A 23,890-nucleotide genomic window follows, 5' to 3' on the forward strand; every position below is an offset into this window, starting at 1 on the left:
TTTAAAATTAAGTAACATACATACAGGAAACAAAAGTGCAGAAACCCTAAGTGCACAGCTTGATCTTTTCAGATTATTTATGGCAACCTAGACCAGCACTGTGTGACCAATGCAGTAAAAAGACAACATCCTGAAGTCTTATGGTTTAGACAGAATAATTACATCACTGTAAGAAAGAAAGAGATAAGAGAATAATGTTCTGCAAAGGCTGACAAAGAATTGTGGGGATAAGTAGTGAGAAAATGGATGGCACATTAAAATTCATGAGGAAATGCTGTTTAAGTTCTATGAATAACAAAGCGATTATTATGCAGGATCAGGTTTTTCTTTCATCATTACAGAAAGACACAAAATCATTATGGTGATCTGCCATATGTTTTTCCTTTGTTATCAGATGCTGGGACAGGCCTATTAAATGTTCTGTGTTACCCAGGGGAATGGTCAGGGCGGTGAGTAATGGTGATCACCATGCATATGGTTTTCTATAGTGCTAATTGTCAGTGCATTTAGATCTGAGGAAAGGAACAAATTAAAAAGGGCAGAATGGCTGGGTGGGCACTTTCTTGTGATTGCAAAGAACTGGGTCTATTCTTACCCATTCTCCCCTTGCTTTACGCTTTACACCTGCCATTTCCAGACTGGACAAAGACTTTGGTGGCTCCTTGGTCAATACAATGGGGACTACAATTAATTTAAAAAGGGGTAATGCATGCAAATCGCAGAAAAATATTAACACCAGGAGAAAAAACACAGTGTGGAAAAATAATCCTACAAAAATGTTTATAGTGGGGTCAAACATTTGCCCACATTATAATTCCAATATATGCAAAGAAAATACTCCTTTTTAATTTCTATCATGGACCTAATTTTTCCTTGCAAGCTTCCACCTTGCTCTATAATAAGAGGAAAAAAACCAACCAAACATTAAACTTGTCATTCCAGACAACAATCTTTTTTAGTTTAAATAGTTTATTTTGACCCTGTGTGGTGGCTTACTTCTCTATTTAATCCCAGTGCTTTGGGAGACCAAGGAAGGAAAATGGCTTGAGGCCAGGAGTTCAAGACCAGCCTGGGAAACATAGCAAGCCCCGATTTCTAGAAAAAATTTAAAAATTAGCTGGGTGTGGCAGTGCACACCTGTAGTCCCAGCTACTCAGGAGGCTGCGGCAGGAGGATTGCTTGAGTCCAGGAGTTTGAGGCTGTAGTGAGCTATGATTGTGCCACTGCACTCCAGCCTGAGTGACTGAGACGCTGTCTCAAAAAATTAAAAAAAATAAATAAATAAATAAATGGTCACTTTTGAATAACACATTTTCTTTTGGTTAAATGCAGAATCTTTCACATTTCTTCCTGCTTCCCTCTGCTTCTCTTCAAAATAATGTCTAGCTGTACAGAGGGATTTGTGACCTAGGGTGGCAAGGAGAGGAAGGGCCTCAGATCTATGTGGGGGTCTCAGGATCAAATTTGTCTCTATACCAGAGTGCATGTTTAGGGGAGCCAGAGATCAACCCCCTTTTGCTCTTAGTGGCCTCTTTAGCTAGATCTAGAAACCAAATTGACACCGGGCAGATTAACAAGGGAAAAGCACACAAATTGTGTTAGTTCTACATGTACATGGGGATATTCACAAGAGCATGAAGTCTGAATAAGTAGCCAAAGCAAGATGCTTTTGTATTTTTAGACAAAAAATGATACATTTGAAAAGAAATGACAGGACAAAAAGTATCTGGCCAGGGGCAGTAAATTTTCTAGGGGAGTCACTAGGACATGTATGGAGAATGTAAAACAGGTGGAAGATAAGGGTTACTTCGTCAAGTACATTTATTCAGGTCCATTGCAGCCTCCAGTTTTTTGTTTTTTTTTTTTTTGAAATGGAGTCTCGCTCTGCACCCCAGGCTGGAGTGCAGTGGTGCGATCTGGCTCACTGTAGCATCCGCTTCCAAGGTTCAAGCGATTCTCCTGCCTTAGCCTTCCAAGTAGCTGGGACTACAGGCGCGCACCACCACACCTGGCTAATTGTTGTATTTTTAGGAAAGATGGGGTTTCACCATGTTGCCCAGGCTGGTCTCAAACTCCTGACCTCGTGATCTGCCCGCCTCAGTCTCCCAAAGTGTTGGGATTATAGGCATGAGCCACCGCGCCCGGCCCTAATTTTTTTTTGTTTGTTTGTAATGGAGGGAGGAGCCCATGGAAGTCAAGTGCAGCCCTGGTCACTTCTGCAAAGGGGGCTCCTACAGTGAGTCCTGCAAGAAGCCTACTGTCTTCTGAGTTCTTTTTAGAAACATTTTTCCTTCCCAGGTGAAAAGCCAGGTAAGACCTAACATGTTAGAGGGTCCTGGGGTCTCTATCTCTGGACGGCCAGGCTGGGTCCCCTGCAGGGGCTCATCTGTCCCTCCAAACCCCATCCTGAGGCTGCAGCCTGATGAACACATTCCTTGGAAGATTTTCCAGCAAAGAGGAAGGGGGTTGGAGTCACAATCCTCTGATCAAAGCCCAGGTCTACACCCGGGAGTCATGAGAAAGTTCCCCAGCCTTCTCAGCTTCTATTTCCTCATCTATAAAATGTTAGTGACATCAATTGTGCTACCTGGGCAGGATTATTGTGAGAACTAAATAAATCAACAATTAGAACATCTAACATTCATGAGCACAGACAGGGTGCTGGGCCCGGGATTCAGCATGTTCTGTGAACTCACTTTCTTCTTCCAGCCGCCTACAGAATCCGTGATGTTATTATGTTCATGGAACAGACAAAGGAACAAGACCCCAAGAAGTTGGAGTAGCTGCTGAGACCACACAAAGGTGACTGAGGAGCTGTGCTATGACAGGGCCAGCGGTGCCAGAGTATGTATGTGCAGGGGCTGCTAGTCCATCCTGCTTCTAAAAGCTGCAGCCACACTGGCAGCTCAGGGCCTGGCCTGCAGGGAGGGCTCCTCTGCCTTAAGGCCACAAGGTGGGAGGAGCCCCGAGCTGCAGGATTCCCTCCAGTCAAGGGTGCCTTGCCTCTCCTCTCCTCTCCCCTCCTCTCCGCTCCTCTCACTCTCCTCTCACTCTCCTCTCCTCTCCTCTCACTCTCCTCTCCTCTCCCCTCCTCTCCTCTCGCTCTCCTCTCCCCTCGCTCTCCTCTCGCTCTCCTCTCTATCCTCTCCTTTCTCACAGGGCTCTGGGCAATGCTAGATTCACACCGGGTCCCTGACACCAGCATCCAGCATGGGCTATAGGACACAGCCAGTCCATGGGTGGGAAGCACAGCCTGGGGGCTGGAACAAGTGGAGAGGCTGCCTCTCCTCTCTTCTGTACTAAGGGAAAGACAAACAGACTCCAGCCCTCATTCCTGCAGCGCCAGCCCATCCCCAGGCAGATGAGACCAGGCTCCCCGCTCGGCCTTCTCTTGATGAGCTGCAGGTGCCTGGGAGTTTATAGGCTTCTCCCCGCGAGGGCACGCTGGCCTGGAGCAGAGCCCCAGCTGCGGCTGCTCTGCATGGTGACTCACAGGAGGGCCCAGCTGGGAGGAAGAGGGAACAGACACACGCTTCCTGGGTGGTCTCAGAAGGGCACCTCCGCACTTTGACCTCGAGACCCCCCACCACCCATGGCCAGATGGGAGGGAAGGAGGGCGCCATCTGGGCTTTGGAGTTTTGGAGACCACTGGCAGGCAGGGGCTGGGGTTAAACACCAGCCTTCTGAAAGAAGGTCTCTGATGGCTGCGCCCCACTAGAATGGAAACACGCTGGCCCAAATTACTATCTTCCACATGCCCATTGTGTGCATGAGAAAACTAAGGCCCCAGGAGGTGTCCAGGCTCCAAATTCCAGCAGTTGCTGGGGGCCCCTCTCCACCCAGGCACAGTGTAACTGCCTAGTGGTTGCAAGGTTCAGGTGACCCTGTCTCTACCCCTTCTGGATGATGACATGGGCGCTACTGCCTGGGCACCTGTCTCCTCTGGGTGCTGGTGCAGGCAGGATATCCTCTGAGTTAATATCAGTAAGAGGTCCCCAGGGTAGGGACCAGGGTCTCTGCAGCCAGCTCGGGGCCAGGCACAAAGCAGGTGTGCACTGATTTGTCGGATGCACACCGCCTCCCACAGGCCCTGCTGCCCTTCCCCGTGCAGGATCTGGCAGGGGAGGGTTGAGACCCAGAACCTGAGGGGCACCTGTCAGCCCAGGCACCATCTCATAAACAGGCTGCCCCAAGCACCATGCACGACTTTGCCAGAGTGTTGTCACTGGGCCAGGCCTCAAGTTACCCAAGTCTTATTTTAAAAGGTGGCTAAGGAATAAAAAACTACATATTGAGTGCAGTGTACACTACTTGGCTGACAGGAGCACTAGAATCTCAGACTTTATGATTTGTCCATGGAAACAAAACCACATGTACCCCTAAAGCTACTGGGGAAAAAGGGCGTATTCCTGGGCGCATCATCAGAGATCCCCCACGGTGGGTCTGAAATGGAGCTCAGGCACCCGCATGTGCAGTTTGCCCCCTAGGGTGACCCTGATGGATGCCAGGCTTGAGATCCTCCACGGTAGGGAAAACAAAGCATTTTCACAGCCATGATGTCTCGAAAATCCCGGACTCACTTGCTCCTTAGCTCATCCCCAAGAGGTCCAAAACTCCACACAGCCAGCTGGCCATTATACACTTTGCCCCTCCCTGACATTCCGAGTGGGTGATCCTCCCCTGACTTGGGCAACCACACAAAACTCACTGCCTGGGTGCGCACAGCACCTGGACAAGCCAAGTCACTGGGCGGTGGCACCGCACCCGGCCCTCAGGGCCCTGCCCAGGAGGAGCAAAGATGGTGTCCCGGAGTCAGAGGGGGTCAGGGACATGGCATCTAATCCTTGATCTGACTCTAGATAGCAACTTGCATCCACTAGGCTGCAGGGAATGGAGAGGGTCTCAGGTGGGCTCTGAAATATGGAGCCCCGGTGGTTCTCAGGAGCTCCATTTCCTGCCTGTACCACGGGCATGTGAGCCATAGCATCTACCTTGCTGGGTAATTGTGACAATCACAAGAGACAGTGGTGCTTCATAGCAACCACACACTGAGCAATTAAACTCTTCACTTGCATGAGCTCATCTAATCCCTCACAACCACCCTTGGAGATGGAAACTATTATTAACCCCATTTTCCAGATGAGACACATTCATCAGGCAGCACTGCCTCCACCAATGCTGAGACTTTCTCCATAACCTGGACAATGGGGGAGTAGGTGCTGGAGGTGAAAGGGGCAAAAGGACTCTGACTGTGTCTGGGGGGAATGATGAGGGCAGGACTGGTAGTAGGAGGAGCTGGCCACAGGGCTGGCGTCAACTAAGAGAAAATCACCTGAGCCAGCAGAACAGGCAAGACAGAGAAGCACAGAACCCACTGGGGCCCAGTTGGAAGGTCTCGCCAACATCTACAAGTCCACAGAGATGCGTTACTAAAAATAGAAAAATTAGCCGGGTGTGAGGGCGGGCGCCTGTAGTCCCAGCTACTCAAGCAGCTGAAGCAGGAGAATCGCTTGAACCTGGGAGGCGGAGGTTATAGTGAACCGAGATCGTGCCATTGCACTCCAGCCTGGGTGACAGAGACTCCATCTCAAAAAAAATAAAACTACAAATAGACAATGCCACCTCAGGAATTGGTCCTAGAGCTACACTCAAATGAAAAATGACCTGCAAACCAAGGTTTCCCACTGAAGCCCTGTTTGTGAGACCAAAAGACTAGAAAACACCTAGGCATCCATCCCAGGAGAGCTGGTTAAGTCAGTTTTGGTGATGATGATGATGATGATGATGATGATGATGATGATGACTGCTCTCCTTTACATGTGTATTACAATTAGGCATCCAGGCTCCAAATTCCAGCAGCTGCTGGGGGCCCCTCTCCACCCAGGCACATTGTAACTGCCTAGTGGTTGCAAGGTTCAGGTGACCCTGTCTCTACCCCTTCTGGATAATGACATGGGCGCTGCTGCCTGGACACCTGTCTCCTCTGGGTGCTGGTGCAGGCAGGATATCCTCTGAGTTAATATCAGTAAGAGGTCCCCAGGGTAGGGACCAGGGTCTCATTACTCAAAGCACGGTCCAGGGACCAGCAGCTTCTGTCACCTGGTGGTTGTCTGAAAACACAGACTCCTCTGCCCCAGGCCAGCTGAATCAGAATCTGCATTTTACCAAGATGCCTGGGAAAATCCTATGTACATTAAGGCACTATTTTTAAAAACTTTTCCCATAATAACCCATTACATCTTGTAATAACCCATTACATCTTGTAACAACCCAATGACCCAAACCCTCTCATCACCTGCATGCTGGAGATGAGAAGTATTGCTCATAGCTCCAAAGGCAAACATTGTGAAGGTGTTTATTCAAAAATAAATGAAAAAATTTTTTTGTTCATAAAACTGGTGGAAGGAAGAAGCTACACAGCTGGAAACCATCACCACTGAATTTTAAGCAAAGTCAAGCTACAAGATACCATTTGTTATCTGTTTGGGGTGGAGAAAGATTAGCATAGAGAAGCCCATTCCCACTTCTCCACTCACCATCCTTCCTTCTTCCCTTCTCAAAGGAGGCAGAACTGTGGTGAGAATGAGGTGTGGGGGAGGGCAGACTCACAATGGATTCTCCAGGAATTGGGGAGTCAGACCCACATTCAGGTTCTAATGTGGAAGGACTAATGCCTTGCACAAGGGCAATTTTGTCCCACAGGGCACAATCTGGCAATGTCTGGAGACATTTTCCGGTGTCATAACTGGGAGATGCTACTAGCATCTAGTGAGTAAGAGACCAGGGACGCTGCTAAACACCTGCAGTGCATGGAACAGTCCAGAATGTCCTGTGTCCTGTGGTGTCACCTTGGGGCTCTAGTTAAAGTGCACGTTCTGATGCAGCAGGTCTGGGGTGGGCCCAGGATTCTGCATTTCTCATAAGAGGGCTGCCCTCACCGCTGCTGATATGGGACCACCCTTTGTGTAATGAAGCCTTACCCAATTCTGCTATGACCAAACATGTAATCTTCTTGTGAAAAGAGGGGAAGGGGCTGCTTCTGGTTTGGATCAAAAGGCTGAACATGGAGTAGGAGTACTGATTGGGAGGGGCGGGGAAGCCTGTTTGTAGTGAAGCAAGCATGAGCACTACTGAGACCCTCCTGAAGTCCAGGAGTACAGGCTGCGTTAAGACTGGCAGGGGCCAAGGGACTCACCATCCAGCGTCTCCACTGACAGCTGCAGGCCCAGGTTGTACCTCGGATTGACCACCCAGTGGTTGCTGGTGGCTGTGATGTCAAACACCAGCCAGCCCTCCTCCGAGGCCCAGAGGGTGCGGCTGTCGAGCAGGAAGAGATTCGATTCCCTGCCAGAGAGGAGGAAAGACACGGGCTTCTGTTAGCCAGGTCACAGCTCCGCTACCCCAACAGATGGGAAGCACAGCCTCATGGGGTGGGAGGGGAGGGAAAGAGTTCACTGGTCCCTGACAAGTGGGAACATCAGACCAAGATCCAGGCACAAAGACCCCTCAGTAGCTGTGATGAGGAAAGAGAATGCAGAAGAGCTACAAATAGATACACGCAGGGAAAAGGCAGCTGTTACAAGGCAATCTCACCCCACAAATTGTTAAGGGCATCCCAGCGGGACAGAGTACAGGAAAACAGGGATTATGCAGCCTCTGCGTTGCTGGAAGAGTCTCAGAGAGCAGAAGTTAATACTGACTGAACTATTCACCATGTGCCAGATACTGTCCCATGGGCTCAACACTACTCTATCTCATTCAATTCCCACAACCCGAAGTTATGGGAATATCATTTCCGCTCAATTTATGGTAAAGTCATGATTTGCCCAAGGTCATTTAACCGGGAAGTTGCCAAGCTGGGGTTTCAGCCCGGTTACCTGTGTACTGGGGCAGATACTCTTTATTTCCAGGACGTGCACCATCTTCATGAGCCCACCAAGAGTTAGGAGGTGAATCTCTGGAGTGATGGTATTAATAGTGAAAATCCTTTCATTCTCTCTTCCTCACTTTTTACAATAGCAAAATGGGTAAAATCATAATTAACTTGATAGGGGATGGAGGGTGAATGGGTGGTTGGATGGATGGGTAGATGGGTAGGTGAGTGAATGGATGGGTATGTGGGTGAATGAGTGGATGGATGGATGGATGGATGGTTGGATGGATAAGTGAATGGATGGGTAGATGAGTGGGTGGGTGGGTGGATGGATGGATGGATGGACGGACGGATGGATGAGTAGATGGGTGGGCAGGTAGTTGAATGAGTGGATGGGTAAATGGGCGGATGGATGGATGAATGGGTAGATGAGTAGATGAATAAGAGGGTAAATAAGTGGATTGTTACATTTCTGGATAGTAGAATTTTAGTATGAAAGATCTTCATAACATTTCTTGCACACTTTTAATAAGGATTCAAAGTTTCAATACTTTGAGTCCTTTAATAGTCAACTAGAATATTTATACCTCTGTGCTGTACCAGAAACCAAGGCATAATGATGAACAACATGACACTGGTCCTTGCCCCAGGGCAACAACAGTCTCTATCATACCTGGAGTTATCTAATCTTCCTGGTGATTATAGTGAATCTTCTCTGCTCACACGTGAAGATGTCAGGCATACCCTTTATGGAGCACTTACCATGTGCCAGGCTCCGGGTTGAAATGCCTGACCAGTCTCGTGTCACTTAGTTCTTACAACACTCTGTAGGGTAGATAATATTCCCCATGCCATTGTGCAGAACTCAAAACTGAGGCTCCAAAAGGTCAAGTTGTTTGCCCAGGGTTATGCCACTAGGACAGTCCAGGCAGGACTGGAAACTAACCAGGCTACCTGCAAGCCCAAGCTTGCAACTGTACACAAGGACAATTCTTCTGGACACTGCCTTTTCAGAGCCTTTCACCAGTCAACCTCGTTGGAATGTAACCCACTAAGCCACGGGCAGGAGCTGAGCCACCCATGTCCCTTTGATGAGGCACACATCTCCGGTTGGCTCCAGCCCCCAGCTGTCCCTACTAACACTGCAGACAGCCACCCCTATTTATCTTCCTGTCTGACCTGGACAACTCTAGGTTTGTGAGGCCTGCCAGATCATCCTTCTGCTTCATGCCATAATATGTTAGACATTCGTCAGGCACATCAATGTGAACAAGGCTCAGAGAAGACACATGGGAAACAGATCTGTAATGTTAGCAAGTATTGGGAGATTAACAGACCCAGAGAAGCCTACACAGGGAAGAAGAACCAGGGTCAGAAACAGACAGGAACCGAGGCAGGTGTGAGGGCACAGGGCAATTTTCTCAGGCACAAGCACAGAAGGAACAAATCGGAGCTGCTTTTCCCTCTGGGCCTCTCTCCATCCAAAACTCTGGGGGACAGAATCTAGTTGGCCAAGTCAATCTATGTGCCCACTCCTAACCATGGGAGGGTGGGCACCCCACAGCAATGGACAGCATCACCAGGACCACAGATGGGCGCAGGAGTCACCTCATCCCATGCCACCTCAAACTCTCCTTTTTAAGTAATATTCAACGACCCCCAGAACCTGATTCAGAAAATGCTTAATTCTGTTATTGCTGTGGTTTCAATGTTTTGTCCTTCCCAAGACTTATGTTGAAAATCCCCAATGCATCATTATTAAGAGGTGGGCCCTTTAGAAGTGATTAGGCCATTGGGGATGGATTGATGTCTTTATGAATGGGTTTGAGGGAGAAAGTCTGGACCCTTTTTGCTTTTCCATCTTCGGCCACGTGAGGACACGGCAACAAGGTGTCATCTTGAAGCAGAGGGCAGCCTTCACCAGACACTGACCCTGCCGGCGCCTAGATCTTGGACTTCCCAGTCTCCAGGACTACAAGGAATGAGGTTTTTTTTTGTTTGTTTGTTTGTTTTTTTTAAAGATTGTAAAGGACTCATTCCTCTCTCAAGCACAGAGAGATGACAGAAGCAAGGAAGTCTTTTTAGAGCCACACAGGACTTTGAAGACCCTAAGTTTACCTTTCACATCCAAACTGAATTAAAATCATGAGATGATTTTTCATGACTCATTTACTTCTTCTTCCCCATGCTCTTTTAGAGGTAGTTTCAGGCTGGCTTCGGGGATGTCTACACAGATTTTAAACATAAACAAGAATTTCCTGCTGTCTTATCTCCAGTTTGCCTGGATGACTTTCCTGGCTTTGAAAAGCTACCAAGGTTGTCAATGAACCATTAGCTATTCTCTACAATTAACAGATGAGACAAGAAGTACCACTCCAAGTCGAAACAACTTCTCCTACTGAATCAGGCTCCCAAGTCCCCTGTAGGAAATATCCACACCTCAGCACAGAAGTCACAAACCCAGGTGGTGATTTTGCTGGAAAATTGTTATTAGCAGGAAAATGTGACCAGATATCTGGACAGACCCTTGAGGACAGTAAAACAATGAATGGTAACCAGGGGAACAGAGTGAGACCTTTAAACAGATAGTCAGTGAATGTGGGATAAGGACCTAGAGATCTATTGATGACAGAAACTGAGAAATGGAATGTAGAATATCAGCTTGTGAGGAGGAAGGATTTGGAGTAACAGGAGAGCAGTCGCTGAGGATGTGAGGAGCTAGGAGAACACAAAAAGTCTTCGTCTCCTACAGCAGTCTCTATTTGAAAAGTCATCAGGAAGATAGTTTATTCAGAAAATTGTTTTGCTTAGCTAAGATAAGAATGTTATTATGGAAGAAAAAGTGAAAGAATGTTTTACAGTGGAAAGGAGGTTCCAGGGGCATGCGAGGAACTTAGAAAGGTTCAACAGTAGTGCCATGAGTTCATAGAAAATAGGAAGCAAGCGGCTGGGCACGGTGGCTCATGTCTGTAATCCTAGCACTTTGGGAGGCCGAGGCAGGCGGATCACAAGGTCAGGAGATTGAGGCCATCTTGCCTAACACGGCGAAACCCCGTCTCTACTAAAAATACAAAAAAAAATAATTAGCCAGCCATGATGGTGGCTGCCTGTAGTCCCAGCTACTCGGGAGGCGGAGGCAGGAGAATGACGTGAACCCGGGAGTCCGAGGTTGCAGTGAGCTGAGATTGCACCATTGCACTCCAGCCTGAGAGACAAAACAAGACTCCGTCTCAAAAAAAGAAAAAGAAAAAAAATAGGAAGCAAGCTGAGTATGTGCATTTAGAGGTGCTGTACATTTTCAGCATTATAAATGAATATAAATGAGTGGCAATAGTTACTTTGGTCCACAGATTTTCGGTATCTTAACTAGTTTTGGATCTCTTCCACTAAAGGGATTGCCTGTTGAACGTTGTTAGGAATGTAAGTACTGAAGGCAAACTGCCTGGGTTTGAATTTTGTTCTGTCCCTTGCACCCTGCCTGGCTTCAAATCCTAGCTCTGCTTATTAAGTTCTTTTAAGGGGATGATCTTTGAGCACATGTCTTAGCTTCTGTTTTCCCAAGTAAATGGACACAATAGTTGCTACCTTGTGAAACATTCATGTAATTGACCAGCATTTACCAAGTAGCATCAGTGTTCAGTTTCAGTCATTGGTGATTCTGCAGTTGGACTGTGAGGGGGTGTTGGGGTGGGGGGTGGTGTGTGTGTGTAGCACTTGATTGCATGGAGAAAGGAAAAGATACTTTTGATAACCGACAGACAGCTTTTCTCTGCTTTTGTGTCAAAAGGGCAGAAGGGAGTTTGGAGAGGGATACCAATTCTCTGTAACACTAAACTCTCTTCCACAAAAACAGAGGTACATAGAATGTGTAATAATTTACAGAATTTCTGGACTTCAATGATCTGATTTTTTTTAAATTTATTTTTATTTTTTCAGGTTGAGACTGAGCTAAAGTTCATCTGTGGCGACGTTCTGGATGTACTGGACAAACACCTCACTCCAGCAGCTACCACTGGCAAGTCCAAGGTTTTCTATTATGAAATGTAGGTTCTATACTAACAATTAACAAGTGTACTTCGATAAATTTAAACATTCTCAGGAATAATTGGCTTTGTTTCTTTTTTTCCTTAGACATTTCATATTATTTTCCTTGTTAAATATAACCAAAAATCCCACAGAAATTAGCTGAGGGGCCTCTAAATATCAACAGAAGTATCACTTGATAGACTAGAATTTAACAAGCAAATGATTCTAAGAAATGGCACAAGTGTATTAATCATAAAATAAAATTTCTACATGAAACATTCAGCCATTGTAGACCATTTCTGTCTGTGCAGACTCATCTTTTCCTGTGTTTTGCAAAGCCCAGCTACAGGAAGCAAGTTCTTCTCAATGGGTTTTTCCCATCTCTGGTTGCTTGGCTGGCTGGGCTTCCCCTACAAACCCCCTTCCTTTCCCCTAGGCAGGGCCTGGTGTCCCCATCCTGCGGAGTTGAGCTCATGAGGGCATCTGACCAGGAGTAGCTATTCCTGGTGCTATTGTCATTGTCCTGTTTGATGTGTGAACATGGCTGCTGGCTCTACAGAGATTTAGCAGGTAGCAAGGAGGTTTCTTTTCAAACCTTCCTTTGGAAGTCAGACTTGGTGAGGATCTTATGCCCACTTTTCCCTAGCTCTGTGGTGTCAGGCAAAGTCTCAGTTTCTGCAAATTGGGGTTAAGAATTCATACCCCACAGCAGTCTTTTGATAAATAAATAAGATCTTAAGTGTCAATTATTCCACCAGAAATTGCAAAATTACTTTGGTCTTCATCCTGGAGGTCCACTGACAAGCCTCATGCAAACCTGTGGCCCTGTTCATAAAGTGTTTTGATTCATACTTTCAAATGGCCTCAGGAAGACCTTTTATAAGGTAAGAATGTTAGGCAGCCACATGATATCCATTGACCCAGTGAGGCTGTTTTACTGGGTATAAGAGGTTTGACCCAGCACTTTGGGGGGCCGAGACAGGCAGATGACTTGAGGCCAGGACCTGGAGACCCGCCTGACCAACATGGAGAAACCCCATGCATTGATGCCACTTGCATATATTAACATATATTCTCTCACAGAAAGTATTTTATTGGGCATAACATTTTATATCTTTTACCATTTAACATTAGTTGTGGATCTTCCCATGTCACATAAATATGCCTCATTCTGTCTGGACAATATGATTACTATTAAATGGATTTACTATCTATTCTGTCTAACAGTCAGGTTCCTCCTCTGTGCATTAACAATGGCATTGATGCCTGCTTTGCAGGGCGCTGGGAAGGGAGATGGAGGTGTATGCTGGAGAGCTCCCCACGGGCAAGGCCTGGCTCTGCGTCACTCACTGTCAGATCCTCAGAGCCCGGGGCTGGCCCAGCACGTGGCCACCATTTCCTAAGAGTTGGATTGGATCTGTCAGTGCTGAAGGCAGGGGATAGAGCTTAGAGAGACCCTGTGTGTCCCGTCTTCTTTATCTGCAGCTTACTCATCCTTGCCCCTTTCACACGCACCTGGCAGAGCAGGTGTTCACTGAGCTTGAACAAAATTCAAGCTACAGCAGCTGATGGATATTGAGGCCTAGATCCACTGTCAAAGTGTTTCTCAAAGAGTGCTCTCCGGAACACCGTGGAAAACTCATTTACTGTATAAATTTGAAAATCCCTGCCCACAGGTCTATCCTTGTGTATGAGCAACCAGCTCATCAGGTGTGTGTTTGCTGGACCATCTGGAGGAAGCTGAAGAGACATGAGCTGAAGGCAGAGAGTGAGTCCCAGGTGGGATCTTAGGACAGGTATGAGAAGTTAGGCAAAAATGGGATAATTCTAACCCTCATAACCTTAGATAATTGTTCACATTATTATTTAGTTAATAGGATTTAGTCAATATGGTTGTACCCACTTCTTAATTTTTTTTAAGAGATAAAGTCTCACTCTGTCACCCAGGCTGGAGTGCGGTGGTGCAATCATGGCTCACTGCTTCCTGGAACTCGTGGGCTCCAGCAATCCTCCTGCCTCAGCCTCCTGACTAGGTGGGACTATAGGCACACGCCACCGTGCCTGGCTAATTTCTTTGACTTTTCTCTGGAGACTGGGTCCACCTATGTTTCCCAGGCTGGTCTCAGACTTCTAGACTCAATTGAACCTGAACCTCCCGCCTCGACCTCTCAAATTGCTGGGATTACAGGTGTGAGCCACCACACCCGGCCTAAATTTCTTACGTGCCATGCTCCTACAAAACGTCATTATGAGGGACAGCTGGATGGAAGGTGTAGGGGAGGACACTGTAGCGCCTTTACAATATTTCTGTATATCTAAAATCATTTCAACAGGAAACATTTATTTCAAAACGTGAAGGTTTTGAGGACACCATGAGCCTGCCTTTGTACTTTAAACTCATGGAAGGAGAACCACCTTCACGTTTTGAAATAAATGTTTTCTGTTGAAATGATTTTAGATATACAGAAATATTGTAAAGACGCTACAGTGTCCTCCCCTACACCTTCCATCCTGCTTCCCCTAATAATGACGTTTTGTAGTAGCATGGCACGTAAGAAATTTAGGCCGGGTGTGGTGGCTCACACCTGTAATCCCAGCAATTTGAGAGGTCGAGGCGGGAGGTTCAGGTTCAATTGAGTCTAGAAGTCTGAGACCAGCCTGGGAAACATAGGTGGACCCAGTCTCCAGAGAAAAGTCAAAGAAATTAGCCAGGCACGGTGGCGTGTGCCTATAGTCCCACCTAGTCAGGAGGCTGAGGCAGGAGGATTGCTGGAGCCCACGAGTTCCAGGAAGCAGTGAGCCGTGATTGCACCACCGCACTCCAGCCTGGGGGACAGAGTGAGACTTTATCTCTTAAAAAAAATTGAGAAATGTAACATGAGTACAATCCTATTAACTAAATAATAAGGCCCTGAGGTGGGAGTGAACTGCTCCTCGTCCCTCGCTGGGAAGGAGGTGTCCTGGTCGGAATCAGTGCTGGGTGCACTGCAGGGCCCGGAAGTCCACGCCCACGTTGTTCAGTTTGGCGAAAGCCAATCTCACTCCCTCGGCCGTGTTCAGCCTGCCAGCAGGTGGCCAGCTGGTCCTCCTGGGATATGGCACGGACCCAGTAGCTCTGTTCGAAATCACAGTGGAGGAACCAAGGGCCCCCTACATCCAGGTACGTCGGGAGACAGGGCATGGAGTTCCACCGCAGGAGTCTCCAGGAACCCTGAGGTCCTCCCTGAGCCAGGGCCGGGCTGGGCACACCCTGAGTGCCCACAGGGTAGGTGTCTTCCCGGACAGCCCCATCAGGACAGGGTGTGGAAGAACGAGGTGCCAGTGGCGGGGAAGCTGACCAAATGGGCTGCTGGAACTGGGCTGGTGGGCCTGGAGGGGCCTGCCTGTCCCCTTTGCAGAGGGTCTTCCCGCCACGTGAAGCCGGCACAGGCCTGGGTGCCGAGGACCCTTGCTCGGCTTTGGCTGAAAGGAAAACAGACGTGGTCAGCGTCTCCAGGGAGCCCATGCAGGCCTTTCCGGGCTGGGCCCCACCTGCCTGCGTCTCTGTAGTCCTCGGGGTCTCTGTGTGGCCCCCGTGGCCTGACACTGAGGACAAGCCTGTAGTCTGCTGATCCCAGAGGGAGGGGTATGTGCTCCCTGGCGTGGGGAAGCTGTCGTGGCATGGCGGGTGGCTCCTGGGACTGCCCCCAGGGTTGGGATTAGCTGTGGGTTTCCTGCCACACACATTCGTCGCAGGGCTATTGGGCCTGGGATATGGCCCCCAGTGAGAACTCAGGTGGGAGGGTCCTTGGATGTCACCCAGGCTCTTGCCACCTCACATGGGGACCCGTCTCTGCAGTGGGTTTTTGGGCCCGGATGTGGGTCACCCTCTGCCCTCCTGGGCTGCCCAGTCCATGCCAGGACTGACTGTTCCCACATCGGGCTGAATTCTTGGCTCTGGCTCTGGGCCCGGGGTCCCTCCTGTGCCCTCTCCCTGAATGCTCTGGGGGCCAGGGACCCCCAATTCCCTTGTCTCCCTGGCTCAAGGCTTGTTGTCCTGGCAACCTTGGAGGAGCGTGCAGGAGTGAGGGGCCTCTGCTGCTCTCTGAGGCTGTGGGTGCTTGCAGGGAGAGGCGGGGTCTCCCACAAATGGGTCTGGCTCCTCTAGTAACTTTGAGGGCCCTGTGAGGGGGAGAGCGAGACACCGTGGAAAGTTGGGAGGGGGGGGCTTGAGGGAGGGTCTTGCTCACATCCCCTTCCTGCGTGCACAACACGTCCACTACACAGGCACTGAGTGCCTGCCCTGAGGACCAGTGGGCCTCCTGTACTTTCTTAGAGTCCAGGAGGAAGAGGAGGAAGAAAAGGTGAAGAGGAAGGCCCAGGTAGTAGGGTTGCAGGTCCTGGGCACTCCCGCACTGTTGACTGCCCCAGAGGGTGACATGGGAGGGGACACGGCACTGGAGCCCACCTGGGGGTGGCAGGTCCGCTTGCTTCCTCCCTCGTTTGTTCACAGAGGCCCTGAGGTGCTTGAGCACCGTGTCATCATCCCTGGCCCAGTGATGGCAGAACTGGCTCGCGATGCATGCGCACAGGCCGGAACCGGTCTCCTTGAGGCGCTCTAGGGACAGGGTGGACATCAGGCCAGGAGAGTTCCCTGGGAGGGGGCCAGCCCGTACCCCATGGCCACTTCAGCCTCTCACTGGGTGGTGCTGGATCCTTTTGTGGCCACCCCAGGGGTACAGATGTGCACAGGAGGCTGTGACTGGGGGCGACCTGGACAGGGAAGTGCCCGCCACACTCCTGACTTTCATCTGGGTCATGTGGGGGATGGGCTCGCTGTCACAGTGCCCTTCCCGGCCCACCTGGCCAGACCTCCCTCTGAGCCAGAACAGGGGATCGTGAGGACAGTGTGAGGAAGCTGCCCTGGGGCCAGTCGGGGTCTGACCCCGGGGCTCCCCAGGCCCCATTAGGCACACGTAGACTTACTCTTCTGCACCTCGAACGCAATGCTGGTCATGTGCATCCGTGCTTGTTTTCCTTGTAGCAGGTAAACGTCCCACAGGCGCAGGGTCAGCCCGAGAGAGATCTGTGGAGACAGCAGGCGTGGGAGAACCTGGCCCTTCCAGGTTGGGGCTGGTGGCTCGAGCTGTGCCCATTGGGGTTTCAGTCCCCAGAGTCAGTGGCCTTCCCCATGAGCGTCGCCTGGGCCCTCCAGGATGCTGGGTCAGGCAAGGTCTTGCAGCTCCTCATGGGGGGCACTCATATGAGTGGAGATGTGGCTCCTGGAGAGAGGGGCTTGCCCAGCGCTTGAGGCTTCCCTGAGCCCTCTCAAGTCGGGTCCTGGCCCAGTCTTGGGCAGAGGGTTTTGCTTGCATGTCCTTCGGGGACCCGCCTGAGCCTCCTGTGGGCTGCGGGTGAGCCAGACTGCTGGACTGAGGAAGCAGGGCACTGCAGGGCAACGAGGGTCCCTGAGCCAGGGTCTCCCTATGCCGCCTTACCTTCATTAACGTCCGGAGAAGCCAGCCTAACGAGAGATGCTGCCCGCATAGACCAGCGTCTATGTCCTCGTCCTGATGGGAGCAACAGTGGTGCTCAGGCCACTGGGCTGCCCTAAAAACCTCCCTCTCCCAGGGCCTCTGAAGAACCTATGCCTAGTGCAGAACACTGGGCAGTGTCCAGGGCTCCCCACGACACCATCCCCTTCCCACACTCTCGGTGGACACACTGCCCTTTGCCCTGCTCTGCGGGAGCTGGGGCCCCATCCCTGTGCCTCTGTCTCCTCCAGGGCAGGAAAGGAAACCAACTCTCAGCCCATGGGGAACCCGGCATCCCAGGTCAGGCCCTGGCTGGGACTCAGCCAGTCACCAGCCCCACGAGGGGCTCCAGCCCTCCTGCTCCTCCAGCCCCACGGGATGCAGGGCCTCTGGGGAAGAGCCGAAGGGACCATAAACTCACCAGATGCCGCATGGTCTTGGGTTGTGACGTGGGTACCACATGCTCCTGATGGTCGTGGAGCCCCTGGACTATCCCGCCATTTGGGCTGTGGAATCCTGAGAGGCCCCCAGCCCATCATGAAATCAGAGCCTTCCCCCAAGATGTGGAGCCATCAGCTGCAAGAGCTGGGCAGCTTGAGAGGCCCCCAAACCCGAAGGCCTCCCACCCTCCCATCTGGTGACCCCACCTTGCGGCCTTTACCCTGGGGAGGTGGGGCGGGAACATCCCCTGGAGCCTGGCTGGAGGTTCCCCTGGAGGCCTCCTGGGCCAGGGTGCAGAAGGGGCAAGCCTGACTTTGAGGCGACAGCAGGGCAGCCAGAACAGTGTGGGTACTGGGCTTCCTGGTCATCTGGAAGTGGGGTCGGACCAGGGGACACGGGATGGGGAGATGCTGCCACCTGGGCTTGGTTGGCCCATTCATGTGCACCAAGGGCAGCGGGAGCCTAGGCAGCTGGAGGGCAGGAGGACTCTCAGGGAGGGGAGAGTCAGCTGCACAGAATCAGAGCCGGAGGGCGTGGCTCCAGGACACAGATGGTGGCCACGGGGAGGATGAGATGTCTGTCCTCTGCTGATGGGGATGAAAGGTGTCTGACTTGGGCTGTGGGGGGCCAGCTGCGGACTCCTGTGGGACCCTCAGCAGAGACGTCCTAAAGGCTCCCAATGAGCCGGCAACGCAAGGAGGGTGCCTTGGCTGAAAGCCGAGATCACCTGGCCACGGTGGCCGTCCCCGGGCCTGGCTGCGTGAGGCCCCAGGGGCAGCTGTTCACCTACCCTGCAGGGAGTGCCTCTCACTGGCCAGCAGCTGCACCAGTGCCCAGAATGCGTCCTCCTCAGGCAGATACAGGAGGAACAAGGCGACGATGTGGCTCAGGTTCCTGCGGTAGCCCACCTCCTGCAAGAGCCAGAGTCACCATGGAAGGACATCAGCTGGGAGGGCTGAGGTCACCTGGGAGGACTCATGTCATTGGAGAGGGCAGAGGTGACTGGACAGGCTTCCTCTGAAGAAGAGGCTTCCTCAGGATGCAAATTCATTTCATGACAAGAGCCAAGTCCATCAGGCACTTCAGCAGCTTGTCCAAAATGTCTCCTGAGAGTACCATCCTGCGTGTGACGCTGCCGAGCTCCCAGGCTTTGGGGCAGCCCCAGGAGGAGGGCGTCATTTCTTGTTCTGAGAAGTGGTGGTCAGGCCCAGGTGACACCAGGAGTCCAGGCCCCAACTCCTTTGTGTCTCAGCTTGACCCCTTGAGACCATCCCCTTGCTTGGAGGTTTATGCCAGCGGGGAGCTGGAATCCTACCTCCTATAACCTGGTGGGTCACAAATACCAACTTTAAAAGAAGCAACGACACCCCCACCAGACACCCACTCCTGTGAATATGGAAATACGGCCCGGGAACCTCACTGCCGGGAATACTCACCGGGTTATACTCTGCATATGCCAGGAGTATGTAGAAGAGTTCCCGCTGCCTAGGAAACAGAGAAAGGGGGCTATGGTTTGGTTTGTGCAGATGCTGTTAGTTTCACTTTGTCTACAAATCCTAATGACAAATCCCATTTCAGGTTCAGATGATTCACCGGAAAAGCAGTGAGCTCTTCAGGGCCTGAGACTGTTGAAGAAATGTTTCAGTAAAAGCCACATATGTGACATGCAAATAGCCCAGTTGTACAGTGAGTTGACCGATCCTTTTCACTCTGAATGATTTTTTTTTTTTTTCAGTTTGCACACACGCCAGTTCAGTCTCTGGGTGTACAGTTCCTCCACGGTTCCAAACCAATGTGCGGAGTCTCCCGGCCACCGCTCCAGCCCCTCCTGGGGTGACTCCTTCATCCTCCAAGTCTCCAGAGTGGCCCCTATGCACCCAGCCTCTCCCCGATTCGTCAGCCCCTGGCCACCCAGACTGCTTCTCAGTCCCTGTGGTTTGGCCTTTTCCAGAATGGCCTAGGAATGGGAATCCTACTGTGGTAGCTTATTGGGTCTGGCTTCTTTCCCTTAGCAAAATGCATCTAGGATCCACCCACGTCCGTGCGGGCATCACTGGCTCGTTCCCTTTTCTCGCTGGGTCTTCCGTTTGAAGGGAGGACCAGCCTTGCTCTCCCCATGCCCGTGTTGAAGGCCGTCCCCGAAGGCTCGGTGTGTGAGTGACGGTGAATCAAGCAGTGAACCTGGCATGCAGGTTTCATGTGGATGTCAGTTTCCAAATGAGTGGGTTCAATATCTGTGACACCTTGGGGACACGTGGTTCAAGTCCATTGAGCTTTGTGAGCCACTGCCCAACTGGCTGCCAACGTGGCTGTGCCGTGTCATGTTCCCAGCAGACCTGGATGAGAGTTTCCAGGACCCATAATTCTCCCAGCGTTTGGTGCTGTCAGTGTTGTCTGGGTAGGCTCATGGGCCCTCCATCCTGCCACCCTCCCGTAGGTCCTACCACGGTTCCCCGTGGGTCAGGGAGAGCACCTTTCACCATTGTGCATGATTTTCTTTGCTGTCTTCTGTCTCCTCAGGATCCTCCTGGGCTCTGGCCCCACATGTTCCAGCCTGGCCCAGGGCTTGGAACCAGGAAGATGCTCGGTTCATGGTGCCGGCTGCTCCCTGGGCCAGGAGAGCTCTTGGTGGCTCTGTCATCCCTCCTGGGTGACACTGGCTTCTGCTCCAGGGAAGTCCCCATCCCTCTCATTCACCCCATCTCCGCTGGGACCCTGTGGCTCCCGTAGGCTTACTTGGCTCCATATCGATGCCTGAAGAAGACATGGTTCTGGAGAGTCCTGCTAACATCCCGGTCGATCTGATGGATGTGTTCAGATGACCTCTTGCCCTTCTCCTTCATGAGCTGTAGGGCAGGGCCAAGAGGAGGAAGCAGCCTCAGAACACATGGAAGACTCCCTGCCCCAAATGGCAGTCAGCCCACAGTCAGCACTTCGGGAAGGAAGGAAAGAAGGAAGGTTTCCTTCTGCAGAAAGCTGCTTTTTGGCTTGTTATTGAAGCCAGGGAGGGTCACCAGAGCCGAGTTTGTCTGTGGTGACTATGCCACCGTCCATACCCAGGATGTGCATCTACCATCCTCCCCCATGCCCCCCAGGGTGGGTTTGATGTTCCCTCCAGCTGGAGACCTGGGCCCCTGACACGGCCTGTCCCGTTTGTTGTGCTCTGGCTGAGTGTACCTTGTATTTGCCGGGGTTTTTTGATTTGATTTCCTGAATGTTCAGGAGGACTGACCATGCCCGGCCCCGGATGTTCCTGGGAATCCCCTTGTATGTGCGATCTACGAGCTGTGGGCAGAAAACAGTCTGGTGTTACAGGCCACGGGGTGACCCCAGTGAGGACCAGAGCCCGGGGAATTCTGGGAATTGTCGGTTTTGGCCCCATGATTCCTCAGTAGAGGTGAGATCGAGCTGGGAGAGGGTCTCCCTTCCCAGGACTGAAAGAGTGGATGGACACTCAGAGTCAAAACTCTGATCTGAACCTTTTTCTTCCTTCGGGTCACCAGGGCATCCCTAGCCTTCAGCTCCAGGTGGTCCCAGCCCTAGATTCAGATTCCCTCCCAGCAAGGTGACGCTTGCACGAATAGGCAGGTAATCTGGCGACCAGGCCTGCAGTCCTCTGGGCGAGGACAGTGTGCCACGCGCCCTCTGAGAGGCTGACGCCAGGCCACAGCCATGGGTGCCTGTCCCCTGTCTCTGCAGAGAGTGCTTCTGGGGGCCTCTCCCTCCACACATTACCTTTTCGCTGTTCTTGTACGTCTCCCATTTGCCCAGCATCTCCAGCCACTTGCTGTTTCTCCTTGTCTCCCGCCGAATTCGCTGTCAAATGAGGAATGTTGGAGTTAGTGGAGCTGCTGGGCTTCCCAGAGCTGCCCGTGGATGCTGGGTCTTGGGCTCTGGAGCCCTGGTGGGACCCAGCTGGAAGGAGCCAGGGAAGGGCAGACCCTAAGGGCTGACAGCCTTTGAGCAAATGAGCACCAGTGGGCTGGCTTTGGGACCCCGGGATGTGCCATCCTCAGGCCACAGACACACCAGTCTTAGGTCCCAGCCTCTAGGTGGGGTCCCGACACAAGCGGGAAGCCACCCCCAAGCCAGGACTGTGGTTCTCACTTTGGAATTTTATCAAACTGCCAAAGTTAAATCAACCTGGGGTCAGGTCTCTGCTCCCTCTCCCAGTGACAGAGTGTTGTCCTCACCCGCCACCGCCCAGGCCAGCTGCTTCCTCTGCCTCACTGCCCACCCGCCCAGTCCCTACATCCCTGGACCAGCCCCTCCATGCATCAGGCTCTTACCTTTGCCTCCCGCGCAGTCAGAGGAGGCAGCTCCGTCTCACTGTAAGGCAACCCAGGCAGAGCTGAGGACCTGCACAGGGCCTGGAGCCGCCCCAGCCTGGGAGCCGACCCCGAGAAAGGACTGGCTCTGTCCCTACCCAGCTCAGGGCTCAGCCCAGGAGAAGGCACAGGGAAGGGAGGACAAGGGCCTTCCTGTGGGGCTGACTCCCAGGAGGGGCAGAACCTGGGAGAAGAAGGAGTGCAGGGACAGCCTGGCCGGGGTTACCGGGGCCCCTGGCATGGGGGGTGGTCAGGCTGCACAATGGGGCTGCCCATCCTGGACTCGAGGTGGTGCTTTCTGCTGGAGCTGAGAAAGGTCAGCCCTGAGATGGGATGGGGGCCGCCCAGGGTGGGCGACCGGGCCCTGACAGGAATCCCTCAGGGATCGGCCACATCACCCCACCAGGGTCAAGGGAGGATGCCCTGAGACCTGCCCGGTGTACTCTGGGTGCACCAGGGGCCCATCCCACTTGACAGCCCAAGGCTCTTGCAGGCTCTGACCTCCCAGCATCCACCTGCCTCTCCCTGCATCTGAGCCACACACCCTGCATTTCAGAAGTGGCATGGCTCATCAGCTCCCTCCCACCCTACTTCCCCCGGGACCCACTGTCTCTCCATCCTCTGATCCCTGAGGGATGGGCTCCAGGCTGGGCTCCTCTTACCTGGCCCCAGATCCCTTCCCAGTACCAGACCCAGGGTCTTCAGTCACAAGCCCTGCTGCCTCCCCGGCCTCACCCTGAGATGCCCAGAGCGGGGCCCTGCCCAACTTCTCCCCCATTCTCTTAGAGCCAAAGCCCCCACTGTCCCCACACCTTTCCCCCTTCCTCATGGGGACAGTGAGGGCTGTAACTCTAGGGAAATGGGGGAGGACAGGGGCAGGTGGGCTCTGAGAGACCTGCTGGACAACAGCCCCGAGGCTGGGCCAGGTGTCTCCTCACCCTGTGGCCACAACCCTTGGATCTCACTGGGGTTGTCTCCTGGTAGACAGGGCCAGACCCTCAGGCTGCCCCGCTCCTCTTGTGCTGACTTGCCAACAGAACTGCTGAGAGCCCAGGGGCCTGACCTAGCCCAGTCTCCATTCCCACCGGCTCCCTAGATGGGCCTTGCACCTCTGGCCTAACAACAACCTCGGGTTGGACCTGCAGGGGAGCCAGGGGGGAGTTCTGACCCTGGAAAGGAGGTTGACCCCAGCTGGCGAGACATGTCCTGTGTCAGAAAGGCCTTTCTAAAAGCAAACCCATCCCTGAGCTGAGACAGATGTTTTAGGGGTGAGGGGAGCACAGAGGACTCACTGGACAATCCCCAAGTAGTCGATGTTGCCGTAGATCCCAACAAGCACAGGCCCCTTGTCCTCTGGCAGCCCAGCTCGGTGCCCCTGTAACCCAGAGGGAGCCTTGGTGAGGGGTCCAAGGTAAAGGGTGCAAGGGCCTGGGGGTATTGGCCACCCGTCCCTGCTCTGTGCTCCTAGGGAACCCAGGACCCTTTGACCAGGGCGCACTGGAAGAGGCCTCCCTCCAAGAAGCAGACCGAACTGTACCTTTGCATATTTTCTGATGATGTCCTCTCGCTCCCGCGCCCACCAACTATCCGCATCCTCCACGTCCATCCTGTGAGACAAAATCGTCTAAAGGTTACACTGTACCCAACAGCTTCGGAGAACACCTGAAGCGCTCCCGCCGGGCTCCCAGATGCTGGTTGGTTGTGTAACC

General features: G+C 52.1%; 1 protein-coding gene and 1 pseudogene across 1 annotated transcript in view; both read right to left on the bottom strand.

Moving 5' to 3' along the window:
* The window catches only part of LOC100584258 (TBC1 domain family member 3G-like), a 275,592-nt gene extending 253,325 nt beyond the window's left edge, over nucleotides 1-22,267 (bottom strand). Inside the window, 7 exon segments of the mRNA XM_030828369.1 lie at nucleotides 17,834-17,928; nucleotides 18,644-18,764; nucleotides 19,290-19,338; nucleotides 20,590-20,699; nucleotides 21,031-21,138; nucleotides 21,589-21,669; nucleotides 22,143-22,267. Coding sequence (XP_030684229.1) covers nucleotides 17,834-17,928; nucleotides 18,644-18,764; nucleotides 19,290-19,338; nucleotides 20,590-20,699; nucleotides 21,031-21,138; nucleotides 21,589-21,627 — 522 coding nt within the window. The 5' untranslated portion in view covers nucleotides 21,628-21,669; nucleotides 22,143-22,267.
* Nucleotides 14,703-17,640, bottom strand: LOC115838377 (annotated as a pseudogene).
* Nucleotides 22,268-23,890: the final 1,623 nt, after the last annotated feature.

The sequence above is a fragment of the Nomascus leucogenys genome, chromosome 14 (genome assembly GCF_006542625.1).
Source record: "Nomascus leucogenys isolate Asia chromosome 14, Asia_NLE_v1, whole genome shotgun sequence".
Taxonomy (NCBI): Eukaryota; Metazoa; Chordata; class Mammalia; order Primates; family Hylobatidae; genus Nomascus; species Nomascus leucogenys.